The sequence below is a fragment of the Silene latifolia genome, unplaced genomic scaffold (assembly GCF_048544455.1).
Source record: "Silene latifolia isolate original U9 population unplaced genomic scaffold, ASM4854445v1 scaffold_214, whole genome shotgun sequence".
In the NCBI taxonomy this organism is placed as follows: domain Eukaryota; kingdom Viridiplantae; phylum Streptophyta; class Magnoliopsida; order Caryophyllales; family Caryophyllaceae; genus Silene; species Silene latifolia.
The window spans coordinates 142,569-163,420 of record NW_027413170.1 but is presented as its reverse complement, the minus strand read 5'-3'; the positions used below and the strand labels follow the sequence as shown (position 1 = coordinate 163,420).

Below are 20,852 nucleotides of genomic sequence, written 5' to 3'. Positions count from 1 at the left end.
TCTTTAATGATCATTAGAGAAAGCGTTGACGGGGATGAGCTTATTAGAATGAACCCCTCATTGTTTGACGTCTCCGTATAATTATTTTGACATGTCAGTGATTGTAATTTTGAATGTTGGCTATTAAATTAAATTTTGGGAACAATGCAAGTATTAAGTTTGGAGATGTAAGGCTAGCTATTTGGTAATAAATGTTTTACATACACAAATTCTCTTGTGTGACGGTGGTACGATGCAATTAGTGAAAAATGATCACTCTTTGTTAAATAGTGACTACTTTGAGAATGGTCATTTTTTAGTTATAAAAAGTGATCACTATTTAACTATCAGTAGTCACAAAAACATGAAAAAATCGTTGTCATATAAGAGGACTATTGTCTTACGTATGCTTAGTTTGAGATGCTTTGAGTTAGTTCATCACGTCTACGGGATAGTTTGAGTTTGAGTACGAACTATAGTTTCTAATATAGCTTAGTCATATGCGGTAAGGAGCATGAACATATTAGAACTTCATGGCTTATAAATGGTAAAATCGGTGCTCTAGCCTTTAGGGTTAGTGCTGACTCTCCAAGGGTAAGAGTTTAAATTTAGCTAATGTTCCACGGTCAAATAATGTATTTAACCTAAAAACTTTAACAACAATGATTCTTCCTGCATCCCTAGGTAATTTGGAGGTCAGTTTGATCAATTGTACGTCATTGCTTTCTCGATTTATTGTTAGATGTAGGTGGTTCATTGATTAACGACTCAAAAAACAGAGGAAGTTCAGAAGGAAGATAATACATACAACTGAGGTCATCAACGGTTCACGACTACTAAAACTATAAAATTATTCAAGTAGACACCACAAAAGGATGTAGAACCAAGGTTTCTCAAAAATTCAGGAGAAGCAAGGAGAGGCTTAAACATAGGGGATTCGGGAGGAAGATAAATAGTGATTATATTTGCTCAAATAGTTCTTTATCGGCCACTTTTAACCTTAATATTCCATGTATGATGTTTTATTTTTGCTCTGGCCTCCTCTCATATTTTAGCAAGGTTCATAAGGCGTAGTTTAGATTGGGTGTGCATATCTTTTTCATGCTATTTTGTAGATTATTAAAATCGTTGATGGTTGGGCTTCCTTCTCATTTTGCTTCTAGAGTAAATTATTTCCGACATTAGTAGCAGCTCTAGTTGATTTTTAAATTGTGGAAATGACGTAAAGTATTTTACGAGATCATAACGAATAACATTTTACAATTAGCATTTAAATTCCCTTTCGTTTAGAAGTCATTATAAACAGGCTATTGATTTACTGCATTTCAATTCCCTTTCATTTTATTTAGTGCTATTTTGTCGTCTAAAAATTTGGTCAGTGATAAAGTTTTTCCATTTTGAATCACAGGGCTGCTGTGGATATTGCTGCTAACTTAAATTGTTGGTTTCATTTCAAAGTTTCTAATTAATCAATTTTGGGATATCAGGTAACAATAAATCAAATAATTCTCACTTCGTCAAAGCAGTTTTTTTTCCTTTTTTTTTTGTGATCAATGTCATTCATTCTTGTTTACTTGTGTCATGTATTGCTACTATTCTTCTCCAAATTCTGAATGTTCCTTTTCAAATCTGAGCTATGTGCAAGTAAGTTAAAGAGACAAATAACAATGTCCTTAGTTGACAACTTTCACCACTAATTTCTCCTAATATACGGTAATGATATAGATGTAAAATTTGACATCTTTAGTTTATTAAGAAAGTAAAACAAATATTTTTATATCACAGAGCATATCGTAAAATAAATCGGTTGTAACACCCCGGTTTATGAAGGAGCCTTTAGCAAGACATTCCCTAATAAACCGGACTGTTACCATCTCGGTTTCCCGAGGTAGTGAAGAACAAAGTGCAACAATACCAAAGTACTTTAAATTAAAACTTAACGATTACATGTTTATTACAAATTATCCAACTAAACTCAATATAAGATAAATACAACTCGCAGCAGAAAATAAATTAAGTGATAAAAATCTTCTATGTGGTCTAGACTTCTAGGTAGATTGGCCAAGTTCTCACGCATCCCATAGCTCCCAAGTCAGCTAATCTTTAGTACCTGTCAAATCTGCTCCCCATTATGGTTCATCACAGGTGTTCACGAATACACAGGGTCAACCACGAGGTTGAGTAGGGAAAACAATAAAACAATAAAATGTGATATGCATGATACTCCGTCACCTCCTTCTCCATCTCAACTCATCACACACTTCTCATAACCCGGACAACCCAGCCATACCGATCCCCGGTAGACTATATATCGACCGAAACCGATCTCACCCATTTCAAACGAGGACACCAGGGCAAGTCCTGCAGAACCCGTCTGGGCCTTATCACAACATCACATCGTATCTCAACATCGTCACTCCTGCACCATCCTCCAACTCCAATGCATATGAAATGCTCAACAATAATAATGCAACACAATATGTATAATAATGAATGAAATCATGCCATTTCTACAATGTTGTGATATCATACTCAATACGATCAAATCGACCAATCACCTTTCCGAATATAAATGATCACGTAAATCAACAACCAGGAATCAAGTCAACACAATTCAACAACGACGATAATAGGACAAGTGTATTTCCCTACCTCAAAGTGCCAAAGAAATCCAATTAAGCGATTAAAGATCCGAAAATAAAGCAATGAATTTGACTATCGATCCTTCACGAATCCGTCACCTAGAACAATTATAATAATTATAATTACTAACTACTAAATATAGTAATTTCCCGAAATAGAAGCTTCCCCGAAATATAATCCCGACACCAACTTGTGCCCAATTGTTAACTAAAATAACCCGATTAATATTTGACCCACTTCCCAAAATAGAAAGTTATTAAAGTATAATTTCTAAAAAAAATGGAAACTTTCCCGATATAGTAACTTTTCTCTTTTAACAACCCAACTCAAGATAATTAATTAAGATTAATTATTATTTTATTTTAAACAACTCGGAACTTAAATTAAATAATTTATTTAAGTGACTTGGGAATTACATTAAATAACCGATGTGATAATTAAAAGATTAGACGGACTAAACGATTAAGAAAACCCGAATCAATATTTGAACAACTCAACACCCGACTCAAAAACCCGTCTTTAATTACTTTAGTGCACCCGGGAATTAATTAATTAATTTAGAATACGACCCGATACGAAATATAACGATTAAATGATGAAAAACCCGTTTACAAACCAAAACAGCCCGTACCCCCTTCACACGCACTCACGCACCACCACACACCACCTCACCACCGTGTCAACCACTGCACCAGTCCCCACTTCGACCCCACCACCAACAACCACCCCCACTGGGGTCGACTCCCGCCGGCGAGTCAAACCAGCGCCGCCAATTGGCCTGGTTCACCCCACGACTCACCAACACCTCCCCGTTTTCCTTTTTCCACCACCGCAACCAAAGAAACCCTACCCCGCCAAACCACCACGCCCCTGCTCGCCGTCAGCCCACGAACACAAACAACCCAGCACCACCTTGTCGACCTCCCCCTAGTCGACGGTGGCACCACCCCAAGGCTACCCATCTAAACCCGCCTGAAACCCGTGTATAAAACCCGTTTCTACACCCTCGTCGATGCCGCCAATTGCAGCCACTATCACCACCTTAAACCACCTCAACAACCACCATGTCACTCGTCCCCTACCACTCTACTCCTATACCCCTTCAACAACCATTATAAACACCCCTATAAGACTCGAAACAACCACCAAAAACCGACGAGAAAAATAAAAACAGAGGAAAGGGACCGACTCTTACCTTTAACGCCACCACAACAGCCCCACCACGGCCACCCTCGGGCGTCGACCATAGCCCCTAGACCTTCCCCGCCGTGTCGTCACTCACCCACGGCCACTCCCTCTCTCTCTCTAAGCGTGAAAGTTGGTGTTTGATGTTGAAGAAAGGAGGGAGGCGTGAGGGAAGAGGGAGGCGGAAATGAGGGAGGGATTAGGGTAGTGATTAGGTTAATCTTAGGTTAAAAATTAGGTTATATGGTAAATGGGTAAATGGGTTATAACATTTGGTAAATGGGTAATTGGGTTATGACATCTTGACCCAAAAATGCCACCTAAAACTATAAACCCGACTCGTCTTACAATATGAATCAATTAATTACTTTTACGATACTACTAAATAATAATATCTCGCTCAAATAAAATACGGGGTATTACGCCTTCCCCCTTAAAATGAACTTCGTCCCGAAGTTCGCTCCCCGTACTCAAACATCAAATAGGTATTGTATATCGTACATACGGACGTCACGCATTTCTAACTCGGTTAACACACACTTTTGACACAACAATTAACATAACAAACACGAAATGTTACATTCTGCCCTCCTAAAAATAAACTTCGTCCCGAAGTTTAACTCATCTTTACTTAACCCAACTAACTACGACTAATAATTACCTGGGAACACAGATATATAACAACTATATAATCATCTGAGACACATCTAGATTCCGATCTCAAACTCAAGTAACTCAACAACCATGGTCGCACTGGACCGCAAACGTAACTCGGCACAAAGGCCCCACAACTCATAACTCAAAACCGGTAGTTTGACTATACTCTCCTTTTACACATCAACCAACTAACAGAAGTAGGAATAACACATATAGAACTCATTTGCATAGGCAACCTCACAACGAAACATCAACTTGGTCAAACTACAATCTACAAACAAGTGCAAATTAAACATCAAGATTTTACAATCCTACCCAACTAAAAATATGGTTACGTCCTCGTAACCTCATTATTATAACAAAAGTTCTCAAACTACTGCTAACAACTGAAAGAGGCTACCGTTACCAGTAAAAATCATTAGTAATTATTCATTTTACCAATTATTGTAATCTTTTACCTTAGAAACATAGGGGATCCATCAACATGAGAAAAGAATTAGGGTCCAAGACTTACTAAATCGATTTATGAAAATTTATAACCTAATAGGTCCATCGACTTTCATTTACATAATTGTGCGCTTTTAGGTCAAGCCACGAATCACCAAATGAAGACAATCAGTTTCGCAGACTTATCACCTAGAAATATTTTTAATCCTCATAGCAAAAAAAAAGTTTGGTATTTATTCATAAATGACGAAAGCACATTGATTGACAATTTTTTTACAACTTATTGGTCGAGTCAACAAGCGAGTAAAACAATGATATTGTAAAGTTAATCATACAAGACTATCATGCATAAAATTTCGTTCTCGGTATTGAATACATTTAAATCGCACCCAACTCAATGACATACAAGATTAATGTATTTGACGACACCAATTTTACAATTATTCGTTACCTGTCATGCTAATATTAACGTACCATGTTGACACACAACTCACTTAAATCACCACATTACATTCCCGTTTTGACACTCGTAATTACCACATCCACCAATTCGCTATATGAACGAACAATATGTCTAGATTATCTTACTACTTCGACTCGTTCTAGTTTCATTTCTCAAAGCTAGCAACTATCATGAAACCATACCATCGACAATCTTGGCCGAAATCTCATTCCGAATTTATACTTACATGACAAAATTTAATTTGATTTGCACAACTTTTACTTTTATACTTTGACGGTGAATAACTTTCTTCACATAATCTTATAACAGTAATGTCATAGAATCCATTTACAAATTACTACTTAAACTAAAAATCGTAGACTTAATTCAATTCCCTTAAACAAACAAGTTTAGGTGTCAACTCATATATCGTAATTTACAGGTTCATCTTATTCATTTCAGTCCTATCTTTACTAATGAACGATTATTACTTCAATCATCAGGATTTTAGTTGCACTTCTTACTCAGTTATATTCACGGCTCAACTAAACGTAACTATAACGACTGTCATTTAAATCAACGCATATCATGTGAATCATAAAAGGGTTATCCCATTATAATATCGCCAACATAGTTATCATAAAATAATCCTTATTAGCATATAATTGATAGTGATGACTCGAGAATATAGATATGCTAAATGTCGTATTATATCAGACAGTTTCCTTTATATCATGCTCCTACAATTGCAAGAATCCCTTTGTTATTTTATGACGATAAAATGATGAACATATCCACTAAGAATTAACAACATTGTTTATTATCATGTTATAGGTTTTAGGTTCAACTGAAATCATTTAATGCAATGAAAGCAATAAGTATAACCATAGACACACAGACTCACATAATGGACCTTAGAACTCAGATGACATCCTACATATGTGAATATTTAGACATACTCATTACTACCATCCTTGTGTAAACTTTTAAACATCACTATTATAATTTTCATACGAGTATATTAGAAAAATCAAATTAACTTTTAACGTTATCAACTTACACGAATATGACAATATGGTTTTATATTTATATATATATATCCGACCACTATGCAATTATGATGAATACGCCAGAGATATTACAACATGCCAAACGTATATAAAATATGCAACAACTGGACTCATATAAAATATTTCACCCTCGATTAAAATCAAATTAAGCTATCCAGTTTTACTCATACTATCATGCCAACCATGTTATCAACTAAGTTTTAAATTTTTGTCACTTGTTAAGATACATAACTACTGAACATGTGTGCTACTGTCGTTATGTAAAAAAAAAAAAAAAAAAAATTATAAATTCACATTGTTAAAGTTCATGAATTAATCAAACAAATTGTATAAAAAAAAATTCAACATTGAACGCACATTTTAATGTTTGGATTTACGTTGTAACTTCCGAAAATCGCGAATAAATAACCGTTTGATTAAATACTTGATTCATAATATTTTTATAAAACACGGTGAGTTAAAAACACATGGGGAAAAAAAATATAATTAGGTCTAAAGCACAAGAATTCCATTTTTAAAGAATTTTACAACTCAGTTGGTCCAAACAAACATGTGACAACTATTGGTCCAAAACTTGGGTCAGTTTGCAAAACTTATTATTTAATATAGAGACATCAAGATTTTGGCTTATTAATTTGAAAACGTATACGACTCTTTTGATCGGTGGAGTTGGAATTATGCAAAAATTATTAATTAAACGAGAATTTTATAAAATCTTTGGTCAAACATCACTACACAGGAACTCTCTAACCATAGCTCACTAAAATATTTATTACTCCTAATCTGTATATCATATAAGCATGAAACCGACGCCAAATGAGCACTAACTCACAAGGCTACCTCTCATAAAATTTTTTTTTTTTATCCGTAGGCAATAAACAGAGAAGAAATGGCAGTAAGGTCAATTAAAGAGTAACACCAACCAAGACGAGTTTTATCACTAAGTCATACATTTCTATGTCCCAATTCTTATAACTAGACTCTCGATACTAATCCATCCCGACTTAAATCCAACACTGTACAATTCGTATCATCCACCCCATAGAATCCCTTCTCATCTCGATCTACTCATTACATCTAAATCACGATTGTGATGACTAAAGGTATGAAATTCTATCGTGTCTCTTATTACTAACACAGTACTATACTAGCATGGCTTTGGGATCACATAACCGCATATTACTAGACCTAATAGTACTATCAGCACATCATTCATACAAAATACGTACCGTAGCGTTGTCATGCATAATGGTTAGATTATATGATCTCAAGGCATACATCAACTCAATTAAGCAATAATCAATGCATCAATCAGTTAATACTTAAGCAACGATAATTGAATTTCAGGTTCAACCTTAGGCAACTTTTCTACCCTTTCTCTCGTATACACTCATGGTTTCCGGGTCAAACTGAGAGGGCCGCTGGTTCGGTGTGAGGGGGCCCCTAACTCATACCTTACCTTAGTGTGCTCCTAACAGTTCAATCCCGGGGTTCATTTTATTTAGACTCTTCCTATGTTCATTGGGTTCATTGGTTTAGGCCTGAGGATCGTTCGCTCTGATACCACTTTGTAACACCCCGGTTTATGAAGGAGCCTTTAGCAAGACATTCCCTAATAAACCGGACTGTTACCATCTCGGTTTCCCGAGGTAGTGAAGAACAAAGTGCAACAATACCAAAGTACTTTAAATTAAAACTTAACGATTACATGTTTATTACAAATTATCCAACTAAACTCAATATAAGATAAATACAACTCGCAGCAGAAAATAAATTAAGTGATAAAAATCTTCTATGTGGTCTAGACTTCTAGGTAGATTGGCCAAGTTCTCACGCATCCCATAGCTCCCAAGTCAGCTAATCTTTAGTACCTGTCAAATCTGCTCCCCATTATGGTTCATCACAGGTGTTCACGAATACACAGGGTCAACCACGAGGTTGAGTAGGGAAAACAATAAAACAATAAAATGTGATATGCATGATACTCCGTCACCTCCTTCTCCATCTCAACTCATCACACACTTCTCATAACCCGGACAACCCAGCCATACCGATCCCCGGTAGACTATATATCGACCGAAGCCGATCTGCCAGCTCAACAGCTGAGGACACCAGGGCAAGTCCTGCAGAACCCGCCTGGGCCTTATCACAACATCACATCGTATCTCAACATCGTCACTCCTGCACCATCCTCCAACTCCAATGCATATGAAATGCTCAACAGTAATAATGCAACACAATATGTATAATAATGAATGAAATCATGCCAGCTACCGAATGTTGTGATATCATACTCAATACGATCAAATCAGCCAATCACCTTTCCGAATATAAATGATCACGTAAATCAACAACCAGGAATCAAGTCAACACAATTCAACAACGACGATAATAGGACAAGTGTATTTCCCTACCTCAAAGTGCCAGCAATCCAATTAAGCAGTTAAGCAGTCCCGAAAATAAAGCAATGAATTTGACTATCGATCCTTCACGAATCCGTCACCTAGAACAATTATAATAATTATAATTACTAACTACTAAATATAGTAATTTCCCGAAATAGAAGCTTCCCCGAAATATAATCCCGACACCAACTTGTGCCCAATTGTTAACTAAAATAACCCGATTAATATTTGACCCACTTCCCAAAATAGAAAGTTATTAAAGTATAATTTCTAAAAAAAATGGAAACTTTCCCGATATAGTAACTTTTCTCTTTTAACAACCCAACTCAAGATAATTAATTAAGATTAATTATTATTTTATTTTAAACAACTCGGAACTTAAATTAAATAATTTATTTAAGTGACTTGGGAATTACATTAAATAACCGATGTGATAATTAAAAGATTAGACGGACTAAACGATTAAGAAAACCCGAATCAATATTTGAACAACTCAACACCCGACTCAAAAACCCGTCTTTAATTACTTTAGTGCACCCGGGAATTAATTAATTAATTTAGAATACGACCCGATACGAAATATAACGATTAAATGATGAAAAACCCGTTTACAAACCAAAACAGCCCGTACCCCCTTCACACGCACTCACGCACCACCACACACCACCTCACCACCGTGTCAACCACCAGACCAGTCCCCCACTTCGACCCAGCCACCAACAACCACCCCCACTGGGGTCGACTCCCGCCGGCGAGTCAAACCAGCGCCGCCAATTGGCCTGGTTCACCCCCACGGCTCACCAACACCTCCTGTTTTCCTTTTTCCACCACCGCAACCAGCAACCCTACCCCTGCCAAACCACCACGCCCCTGCTCGCCGTCAGCCCACGAACACAAACAACCCAGCACCACCTTGTCGACCTCCCCCTAGTCGACGGTGGCACCACCCCAAGGCTACCCATCTAAACCCGCCTGAAACCCGTGTATAAAACCCGTTTCTACACCCCTGTCGATGCCGCCAATTGCAGCCACTATCACCACCTTAAACCACCTCAACAACCACCATGTCACTCGTCCCCTACCACTCTACTCCTATACCCCTTCAACAGCCATTATAAACACCCCTATAAGACTCGAAACAACCACCAAAAACCGACAGAAAAATAAAAACAGAGGAAAGGGACTGACTCTTACCTTTTAACGCCACCACAACAGCCACCACGGCCACCCTCAGACGTCGACCATAGCCCCTAGACCTTCCCTGCTGTGTCGTCACTCACCCACGGCCACTCCCTCTCTCTCTCTAAGCGTGAAAGTTGGTGTTTGATGTTGAAGAAAGGAGGGAGGCGTGAGGGAAGAGGGAGGCGGAAATGAGGGAGGGATTAGGGTAGTGATTAGGTTAATCTTAGGTTAAAAATTAGGTTATATGGTAAATGGGTAAATGGGTTATAACATTTGGTAAATGGGTAATTGGGTTATGACATCTTGACCCAAAAATGCCACCTAAAACTATAAACCCGACTCGTCTTACAATATGAATCAATTAATTACTTTTACGATACTACTAAATAATAATATCTCGCTCAAATAAAATACGGGGTATTACAGTCTTCCCCCCTTAAAATGAACTTCGTCCCGAAGTTCGCTCCCGTACTCAAACATCAGCAGGGTATTGTATATCGTACATACGGACGTCACGCATTTCTAACTCGGTTAACACACACTTTTGACACAACAATTAACATAACAAACACGAAATGTTACATCGGTGAAAGTCGACAACGTTTGACCAAACAAGATAATTGTGGAAACTACAAACAAAAAGGAGGGAGTGGACGAGTATTGCATATTTACATAGCATGCTTAGTACAAATTTGTCCAAAATCAAACTCCTTATGAGGCATGGAGAGGAAGAAGGCCTAGGGTAAGTCATCTCAAAAAAATTGGCTGCATAGCTTATTCGCTGCTTAATCTAAGAACCAAACTTGATGAAAAATCGGTTAAGTGCATTTTTATTGGATATGCAACCCAATCCAAAGCCTATAGGTTGTATGATCCAGTGAATGGCAAAGTGAATTAGCAGAAATGTCATTTTCAATGAGGAAAGTGAATGGAATTGGGGAAAAGGAGAGACATCAAATGAAGAAAGTCAAAGGACTTTCACATTTGAAAACCCTACTATACAGCCACAGTTAGAAAATGAGAATGCTCCTACACCACCATCCACACCATCAAGCAGTGGTGGAACATCAAGTGTAGGAAGCAGTGATCAGATGAATCATCTGATGATTCAGGCCCTAGGAAAATGACACAATATCTTATATTGAGACGGTATCAAGTGAGGCATACTCTATAAGCATATATTATCAAATCCTCACCACTCGAGTTAACCGTTACCATCAACTCAACTCAACTCCTTGCCCAGGCAATCATCACTTGGTAGTCAACAATCATGAATCATCCATTCCTCAGTAATTTGTATTTTCACATTCCTAGCAAAGACGAAAATACATAATTAATCTTGCACAAGTTGTCTCATCACAAGCAGCAGGACAAAGCTTGCACAATTCCCGAAAATGGTCAATCCAACGGCGCTCAAGCAACTCTCGAATCCCTTCACGGACTGCGGACAATTAGTTGAACCATAATAAGACTACAAATCACCACATGATTCCTTTGCCTTGGGTGGGTCTACTTGACTAAACAAGTTTTTAAGGATAATACCGATAGAATGTGCTTGGGGTGGGGGGACTAACAAATCGAAAATAAAAGGTCTGACATACCAGCTTAATATGGGCTTTGATCGATGCAATTTGACGAGTACGCTCCTCTATTTGTCTACAAAAGAAGCAATCACAAGTTCACTAAGTTTGAATGCAAACTGATAAAATGTACAAGCAAAATCATTGGTTAACTTCTGATGGATCTATCATAGAGGGAAAAAGGGTTGACGAATTAACCGCTGATGATGCCTTAGAACATTTAAGATACCAGAGGTGAATAAATAGTGAACTCAAATACACTAGCACAATTGTAGCTGAAAACTCCGGACTAATGACCATTATGGATGTTCATAAGTAGGGAGTGATTTAATCTTGATGGGCAAACAAAACACGCAATACAAACCGCAACACTATAGAATTGCCTTCCATAATTCCATTAACAATAGGGGAATCTACAGAGACAGAGGGACAACATGTCTATAGAATTCAATCGATTTCACTTTTCAAAAAAAATTATAGGAGCCACTCTCCTATTTTAATAAGGTACACCAAACTTACGTTTGTCTTTCCTTTCCATTCCCGAGAAAATAAATAAATTGGGACAATAATGAAGTAAATGAAGAGTTTTACTTGGCTAGCCATTCCTCTTTTGCTGAGATGTAACGTATTGCTTCAGACGAGGTAAACTCAACATGAAAACCGAATCCAACATCAACAAATATATGGCGTGTATCGAAATGCAAAAGAATTACCCAAAGATGAAAAATGACTGAATTGCTTAATCATAAAGCTCATGGATGTAACGATGAAAAAAGATGCATAAAGCCCATGGATAAAAAACAAAGATGAAGGAGGGAAACAAAGATCATACACTTCTGCCTGAGCATAGACTTCAGAGCCAAGATTGACTAATGTCTTCAGGCTACTTACACTATTCTTCTCCAAATTCTGAATGCTCCTTTTCAAATCTGAGCTATGTGCAAGTAAGTTAAAGAGACAAATAACAATGTCCTTAGTTGACAACTTTCACCACTAATTTCTCCTAATATACGGTAATGATATAGATGTAAAATTTGACATCTTTAGTTTATTAAGAAAGTAAACCAAATTTTTTTATATCACAGAGCATATCGTAAAATAAATCGGTGAAAGTCGACAACGTTTGACCAAACAAGATAATTGTGGAAACTACAAACAAAAAGGAGGGAGTAGACGAGTGTTGCATATTTACATAGCATGCTTAGTACAAATTTGAGCAACAAACTTGAATCATCAAAAAAAAATTGACAGCCATCAGACGATCAGAATAAGATACAAGTTTTCACACGAAATAACAACCATACTTAGATGGCAATCAATCACAAGACTCACAAAAAAAAGCTTAAAAATCTCCCAAAGAAAAGTGAAAAAGGATACAATGTCTTCTGTTGTTCAAAAACCTTGTCCCTGCAATCAAATCAATCAAACAATAAACTATCTGTGACACTCACGATTACACAAGACTACATTATGGCTACATCTTCTAATGTTCAACATTACCTCTCAAAAATCTCTTTGGATTTATGTAACCAAATATGAGAAACCTAATCGGTTTCGGAGGCAAATGGATAGAATGTACGACAGCAGTGAAGCTTCTGAACCATACATGTACATGATATATCTTAAAAAAAATTCATAGCGTACTACTACTACTACATTCCATAGCCTCACCCTCTTATACAAAGCCATTCCGTCCAAACCACCTATTTATAGAAGTAATCTAAAGAGGAAACGTGCAAATGCACGATTTCAGCATAGAATGAATAAAAGTAGTGAACCTTTACAGCCAATCATGTGTTTCTCTTCATACTTTATCTCTTACAATTACCATTGATAGTACAGCAACAACATTATAGTAATATGTACAATTAAAGCAACACTAATTATTAATCGAGATGGCCTCGTGATAAGCTTATCGTGAAATCTCTTACACATTATTTTTTTAATCCATATTTTCTCTTTACTAATTTGTCCGTTTCTATCGTTTTATATAGTACTCCTTCCGTTTGAATCAATAGTTATCTTTGTTTCAATCCCCTTACAAAAAAGTCAATTAGATAACCACCTATTAGGACGGAGAAAGTATGTCACACAATATCTTATATTGAGACGGTATCAAGTGAGGCATACTCTATAAGCATATATTATCAAATCCTCACCACTCGAGTTAACCGTTACCATCACACGTGAGTCGTCTTCAAAAAACACAGGCACGCATAATTAACACAATTACGAGTTACTCAAAATAAAAATTAACCTTCGTTGCAAGTATAAACAAAGCTGAAAAAATATTGGAAGGCATTGAATTGAAAAAATAAATACTGTAATAGAGAGTACCTTTCAGCAATGGCTAAAAGAAGCTTAGGTTTCAAGTGACGGTCTATAAATTCTTCGAATTTTTGGACCTTTTCCTGTCTACGCTTATCCATCAATGCAATTCCTATTCATTTAACCGGAATTTTAAATGGGAAAGGCAGAAAATTGAAAAATAAATTGAAATGCAAATATGCAATATTAAACCATACCTCGCTAATATTTAGGTTAATTCAACGCGGTGGCTGTCGGCAGCGGCAATACGGTGGAAGACGGAGGCGAGCGGAGAGAAAGAGAGAGGTTAGTTGAGTTCAGGGTTTTGGCGGTCAGTTTGACGATTCGCAAATTGGCTTTGTCTCCTAACGGGCAAGTGTTTGGGTATAGGGGCGATGTATTCGTGATTATGGGTGTTCGCAGTACACATTTTACTCATTGTAGTACACAATTGAAATTTTTACCCCTTTTATTTCCCTTCTCTAATTTCTTTTTGATGTATCCTCTCTAATTTCAATCACTCATTCCCCTCTAATTTCACATACACTATTTTTGACGGTTCTTGTTTTTTAAATCGGATCGGCTCGGCTCATTTTGGCTCGGCTCGGCTAACATGAATCAACTTTAAAACCGTAAACAATTGATTGTATAAATCAGAGACTTAGGGTGTGTTTGGATTGAGGTATTTGGAGGGAAAAGAAAGGGAGGGAGAGTAAGGGATTTAAAATCCCTTATTTGGATAGCAAATAGGGTGGAGGAAAATGGAGGGGGAAGATTTGGAGGAATCCAATTTCCCTCCTCCAAGCCTAATCAAAATCTCTTCACAATAGGCGAGATTTGGAGAGAAATTGTATCCAAACAACCACACTCCATTCCCCCTCCCCTTCCCTTCTCTCCCTTTCCCTTCCCTCCTTCCCCCTCCCCTCCCTTTCCCTCCACTTTTGCTATTCAAACACACCCTTAGGGTTTGTTGGATAGAGGGACGGGAAGGAGAAGGGGATGAAGGAGAGGGGATGGAACAAGTGTTTTTCTCTCCAAATCTTTTAAACAACACAAATCCCTTTTTTCAGTCTCACCTACCACACATATCTAACAGAAAACAAAATAGATCTACAACAATTCAACAAAATCCCAACTCAATTAACAACAAAACAAACCCTAAAACTTTAATAGAAATTTCATCTTCAAATTGTAAACCCTAACAACAACAACAATAACATCAGAGCCTTAATCCCAAAATGATTTGGGGTCGGCTGACATGAATCATCCTTTCAAATTGTAAACCCTAACTTTAAAAAAAAAAACAATCAATTAATCCCACAAAAATCAACAAATAAAACAAACAATTAAATCAATAAATAAATAAACAGGAAGAATCAAAAGAAATTAGGAGAAAAATTACCTTGAAGAAGGAATCAAAGAAATTAATGTGTGGAGAAAATGAAAGAGGAAGTGTAAGATGTGAAAGAACTGAAAAAAGGGGTTTGTGTTGTTTAAGAGATTTGGAGGGAAAAACACTTGTTCCATTCCCCCTCTCCTTCATCCCCTTCTCCTTCCCGTCCCTCTATCCAACAAACCCTAAGGGTGTGTTTGGATAGCAAAAGTGGAGGGAAGGGGGAAGGAGGGAAGGGAAAGGGAGAGAAGGGAAGAGGAGGGGGAATGGAGTGTGGTTGTTTGGATACAATTTCTCTCCAAATCTTGCCTATTGTGAAGAGATTTTGATTAGGCTTGGAGGAGGGAAATTGGATTCCTCCAAATCTTCCCCCTCCATTTTCCTCCACCCTATTTGCTATCCAAATAAGGGATTTTAAATCCCCTACTCTCCCTCCCTTTCTTTTTCCTCCAAATACCTCAATCCAAATACACCCTAAGTCTCTGATTTATGCAATCAATTGTTTACGGTTTTAAAGTTGATTCATGTTAGCCGAGCCGAGCCGAGCCGATTCGATCCGATTTAAAAAACAAGAACCGTAAAAAATAGTGTATGTGAAAATTAGAGGGGAATGAATGATTGAAATTAGAGAGGATACATCAAAGAGAAATTAGAGAAGGGAAATAAAAGGGGTAAAAATTTCAATTGTGTACTACAATGAGTAAAATGTGTACTGCGAACACCCATAATCACGAATACATCGCCCCTATATTCAAACACTTGCCCGTTAGGAGACAAAGCCAATTTGCGAATCGTCAAACTGACCGCCAAAACCCTCAACTCAACTAACCTCTCTCTTTATCTCCGCTCGCCTCCGTCTTCCACCGTATTGCCGCTGCCGACAGCCACCGCGTTGAATTAACCTAAATATTAGCGAGGTATGGTTTAATATTGCATATTTGCATTTCAATTTATTTTTCAATTTTCTGCCTTTCTCATTTACAATTCCGGTTAAATGAATAGGAATTGCATTGATGGATAAGCGTAGACAGGAAAAGGTCCAAAAATTCGAAGAATTTATAGACCGTCACTTGAAACCTAAGCTTCTTTTAGCCATTGCTGAAAGGTACTCTCTATTACAGTATTTATTTTTTCAATTCAATGCCTTCCAATATTTTTTCAGCTTTGTTTATACTTGCAACGAAGGTTAATTTTTATTTTGAGTAACTCGTAATTGTGTTAATTATGCGTGCCTGTGTTTTTTTGAAGACGACTCACGTGTGATGGTAACGGTTAACTTGAGTGGTGAGGATTTGATAATATATGCTTATAGAGTATGCCTCACTTGATATCGTCTCAATATAAGATATTGTGTGACATACTTTCTCCGTCCTAATAGGTGGTTATCTAATTGACTTTTTTGTAAGGGGATTGAAACAAAGATAACTATTGATTCAAACGGAAGGAGTACTATATAAAACGATAGAAACGGACAAATTAGTAAAGAGAAAATATGGATTAAAAAAATAATGTGCAAGAGATTTCACGATAAGCTTATCACGAGGCCATCTCGATTAATAATTAGTGTTGCTTTAATTGTACAGATTACTATAATGTTGTTGCTGTACTATCAATGGTAATTGTAAGAGATAAAAAAGTATGAAGAGAAACACATGATTGGCTGTAAAGGTTCACTACTTTTATTCATTCTTTGCTGAAATCGTGCATTTCTGTACCGTTTCCTCTTTAGATTACTTCTATAAATAGGTGGTTTGGACGGAATGGCTTTGTATAAGAGGGTGAGGCTATGGAATGTAGTAGTAGTAGTACGCTATGAATTTTTTTTAAGATATATCATGTACATGTATGGTTGTGAAGCTTCACTCATTGTCGTACATTCTATCCAAATGCCTCGAAATTGATTAGGTTTCTCATATTTGGTTACATAAATCCAAAGAGATTTTTGAGAGGTAATGTTGAACATTAGAAGATGTAACCATAATGTAGTCTTGTGTAATCGTGAGTGTCACAGATAGTTTATTGTTTGATTGATTTGATTGCAGGGACAAGGTTTTTGAACAACAGAAGACATTGTATCCTTTTTCACTTTTCTTTGGGAGATTTTTAAGCTTTTTTTTTGTGAGTCTTGTGATTGATTGCCATCTAAGTATGGTTGTTATTTCGTGTGAAAACTTGTATCTTATTCTGATGGCTGTCAATTTTTTTTTGATGATTCAAGTTTGTTGGACAAATTTGTACTAAGCATGCTATGTAAATATGCAACACTCGTCTACTCCCTCCTTTTTGTTTGTAGTTTCCACAATTATCTTGTTTGGTCAAACGTTGTCGACTTTCACCGATTTATTTTACGATATGCTCTGTGATATAAAAAAATTTGGTTTACTTTCTTAATAAACTAAAGATGTCAAATTTTACATCTATATCATTACCGTATATTAGGAGAAATTAGTGGTGAAAGTTGTCAACTAAGGACATTGTTATTTGTCTCTTTAACTTACTTGCACATAGCTCGATTTGAAAAGGAGCATTCGAATTTGGAGAAGAATAGTGTAAGTAGCCCGAAGACATTAGTCAATCTTGGCTCAAGTCTATGCTCGGGCGTATGTATGATCTTTGTTTCCCTCCTTCATCTATGTTTTTTATCCATTGGCTTTATGCATCTTTTTTCATCGTTACATCCATGAGCTTTATGATTAAGCAATTCAGTCATTTTTCATCTTTGGGTAATTCTTTTGCAGCCCTGATACACGCCATATATTTGTTGATGTTGGATTCGGTTTTCATGTTGAGTTTACCTGGTCTGAAGCAATACGTTACATCTCAAAGAAAAGAGGAATGGCTAGCCAAGTAAAACTCTTCATTTACTTCATTATTGTCCCAATTTATTTATTTTCTCGGGAATGGAAAGGAAAGACAAACGTAAGTTTGGTGTACCTTATTAAAATAGGAGAGTGGCTCCTATAATTTTTTTTGAAAAGTGAAATCGATTGAATTCTATAGACATGTTGTCCCTCTGTCTCTGTAGATTCCCCTATTGTTAATGGAATTATGGAAGGCAATTCTATAGTGTTGCGGTTTGTATTGCGTGTTTTGTTTGCCCATCAAGATTAAATCACTCCCTACTTATGAACATCCATAATGGTCATTAGTCCGGAGTTTCAAATACAATTGTGCTAGTGTATTTGAGTTCACTATTTATTCACCTCTCACGTATCTTAAATGTTCTAAGGCATCATCAGCGGTTAATTCGTCAACCCTTTTTCCCTCTATGATAGATCCATCAGAAGTTAACCAATGATTTTGCTTGTACATTTTATCAGTTTGCATTCAAACTTAGTGAACTTGTGATTGCTTCTTTTGTAGACAAATAGAGGAGCGTACTCGTCAAATTGCATCGATCAAAGCCCATATTAAGCTGGTATGTCAGACCTTTTATTTTCGATTTGTTAGTCCCCCCACCCCAAGCACATTCTATCGGTATTATCCTTAAAAACTTGTTTAGTCAAGTAGACCCACCCAAGGCAAAGGAATCATGTGGTGATTTGTAGTCTTATTATGGTTCAACTAATTGTCTGCAGGTCTGTGAAGGGATTCGAGAGTTGCTTGAGCTGCCGTTGGATTGACCATTTTCGGGAATTGTGCAAGATTAATTATGTGTTTTCGTCTTTGCTAGGAATGTGAAAATACAAATTACTGATGAATGGATGATTCATGATTGTTGACTACCAAGTGATGATTGCCTGGGCAAGGAGTTGATGGGCTAGACGTTTTGTTGTGTATCCATTGAAGAACTCTAGTTAACCAGTTTGTTGAGTCGCTTTGTCGATGTTTATGACACTATGATATGGCGAGTCTTGTTGGCATACCCCAAAGCTATTAACTAGAGTACAAGTAAATGAGGTACACAATAATTATACAGGTTATTTCATAACAATAATACATCCTATAAGTGTTCTTAAATCACTCCAACCTATCAGTAATCCGAATTTAATCCATCCTATACCCCATTCCTGCCTAGATCAAACTCACTCAATTTTTTGATCTGTTGTATCAGTCACCTTTCTTTTTGTTCAACATTATCATCTTCCTCTCCCTCCCTGCTTTCCTCCTCCTCCTCCTCCTGTTTCTCCATCCACCATCTTTTTTTTTTCTTCTCTTTGTTTTTGATCTCTCCATCCTCCCTCTTCCTTTTCATCTTTTCTTCTAGAAAAATGTCGATTTCTACATCAAATATCAATAAACTACCAACATACCACCACACAACACAAACATAAATATGAAAAAAAAAGGTCCAACCTTTGATGATACCTAGAAGAAGACGACCAACAAAAAAGGCAGAAAGCCTAGAGAATTCTGCGTTATTGAGGTTTTGATGCGAGTGCCATAGAATTGCCGACGCTTTGCTCACTTTCACCCTCTCCTGCTGTTTTTCTCCCTTCTAAGTCGCCTTTGGGGTTCCATTAATGGCGAAATTATCCGACGAGCTATCTTCGAGGTCGCTCATTATCTCAATCAATCATTCACTTGAATCAGATGGAATTGAAGATTAATTGCGAAAATGTATGTTCAATATACAAATTAATGGAGTAAATAGATAAATGAAGAAACAAGGTGGGTTGTACACACCTTTTCCCGACCTTTAGATAAGGGTGATCTGTTATTCAGGTTGCTCATTTTCTTAGGTTGTTATGGGAAGGTATGTAGTGTAGGATGGATTTAATTGGAATTACTGATAGGTTGGAGTGATTTAAGAAAACCACTCATAGAATGGTTTATTCTAATTATAATTTGTGCTTGTGACTGGGACACATAACACGTTAATGATCTTCCTCTTCCCTGAACAAGATAGTGTACATTATGATAATTCCTACAGGACTTTTGAATGCTTATTATCAATGAATTTTGAAAGAAAAACTTGTTCTGAATTACGCTACAAATGTCACAACCACAGATGACAGACCTACCTCAACTTTTAGTCTTTGTCACGACTCGAGATCTGAATTGTGCAACACTTGCAAACAGGTACAAATTGTTCAAGTTCCAAATATATCTGATTATTATGGCTTTGTCAAAAGAAGGGGGCCAATAGGCAATAGATACAAGACATCATTGGCTCCAAATAACACATCTCCAGTCTCCAAGTACAAAAAGAGAGTTGTATTCGATACATTTCAAAGCATTTCGTAAAGAAGGTATCAAAGTCATTGTAGTAAACAAATACAACCATAAATCACTTCAACAAACTCCCCGCGACGTACATCCGCTTGATCAACCTTCACACTTTTACACTAACAAGGGTAATTAATCCCTACATTTCTCTTCCTTTTTCACACATATGGAGATCTCTCGCCAATCACAAAAAAAAAAAAAAAAAAAAGCTATAAAAGCAACAACAAATATTTTAATTAAGTATATCTGAGTTTGAAGCTTAAGAGTCATGTTTTCGTCTCTAGGTCACCCAAGGATGAAAAACCGAACCTAATAACTGAGAGTCATGTTTTCGTCTCTAGGTCACCCAAGGATGAAAACGAACCTAATAATCGAGATATAGCTAAAACCCCG

At 36.8% G+C, this 20,852-nt stretch overlaps 1 protein-coding gene and 1 long non-coding RNA gene across 2 annotated transcripts; one reads left to right on the top strand and one right to left on the bottom strand.

The window, feature by feature from the left end:
• Positions 1-1,383: 1,383 nt before the first annotated feature.
• LOC141638685 (uncharacterized) lies at positions 1,384-19,259 on the top strand. The gene is made up of 4 exons (XR_012542184.1): positions 1,384-1,466; positions 18,029-18,137; positions 18,654-18,708; positions 18,869-19,259. It is a non-coding gene; the product is annotated as an uncharacterized LOC141638685 (long non-coding RNA).
• Positions 11,466-14,392, bottom strand: LOC141638684 (uncharacterized). The gene is made up of 6 exons (XM_074448032.1): positions 14,116-14,392; positions 13,928-14,030; positions 12,968-12,997; positions 12,420-12,524; positions 12,182-12,286; positions 11,466-11,666 (listed from the first exon to the last, which is right to left on the bottom strand). Exons 2-6 carry the CDS (start codon positions 14,017-14,019, stop codon positions 11,540-11,542), a joined length of 459 nt encoding a protein of 152 aa, XP_074304133.1. The 5' UTR covers positions 14,020-14,030; positions 14,116-14,392; the 3' UTR covers positions 11,466-11,539.
• Positions 19,260-20,852: the final 1,593 nt, after the last annotated feature.

Bases quoted from the DNA above. Each gene is read 5' to 3' on its own strand.
- LOC141638684 (XM_074448032.1), bottom strand. From the start codon at position 14,019: ATGGATAAGCGTAGACAGGAAAAGGTCCAAAAATTCGAAGAATTTATA. The intron at 12,998-13,927 runs GTACTCTCTATT...ATTTGATTGCAG, and splicing joins CTTTTAGCCATTGCTGAAAG to GGACAAGGTTTTTGAACAAC. The intron at 11,667-12,181 runs GTAAAACTCTTC...CTTCTTTTGTAG, and splicing joins AAAGAGGAATGGCTAGCCAA to ACAAATAGAGGAGCGTACTC.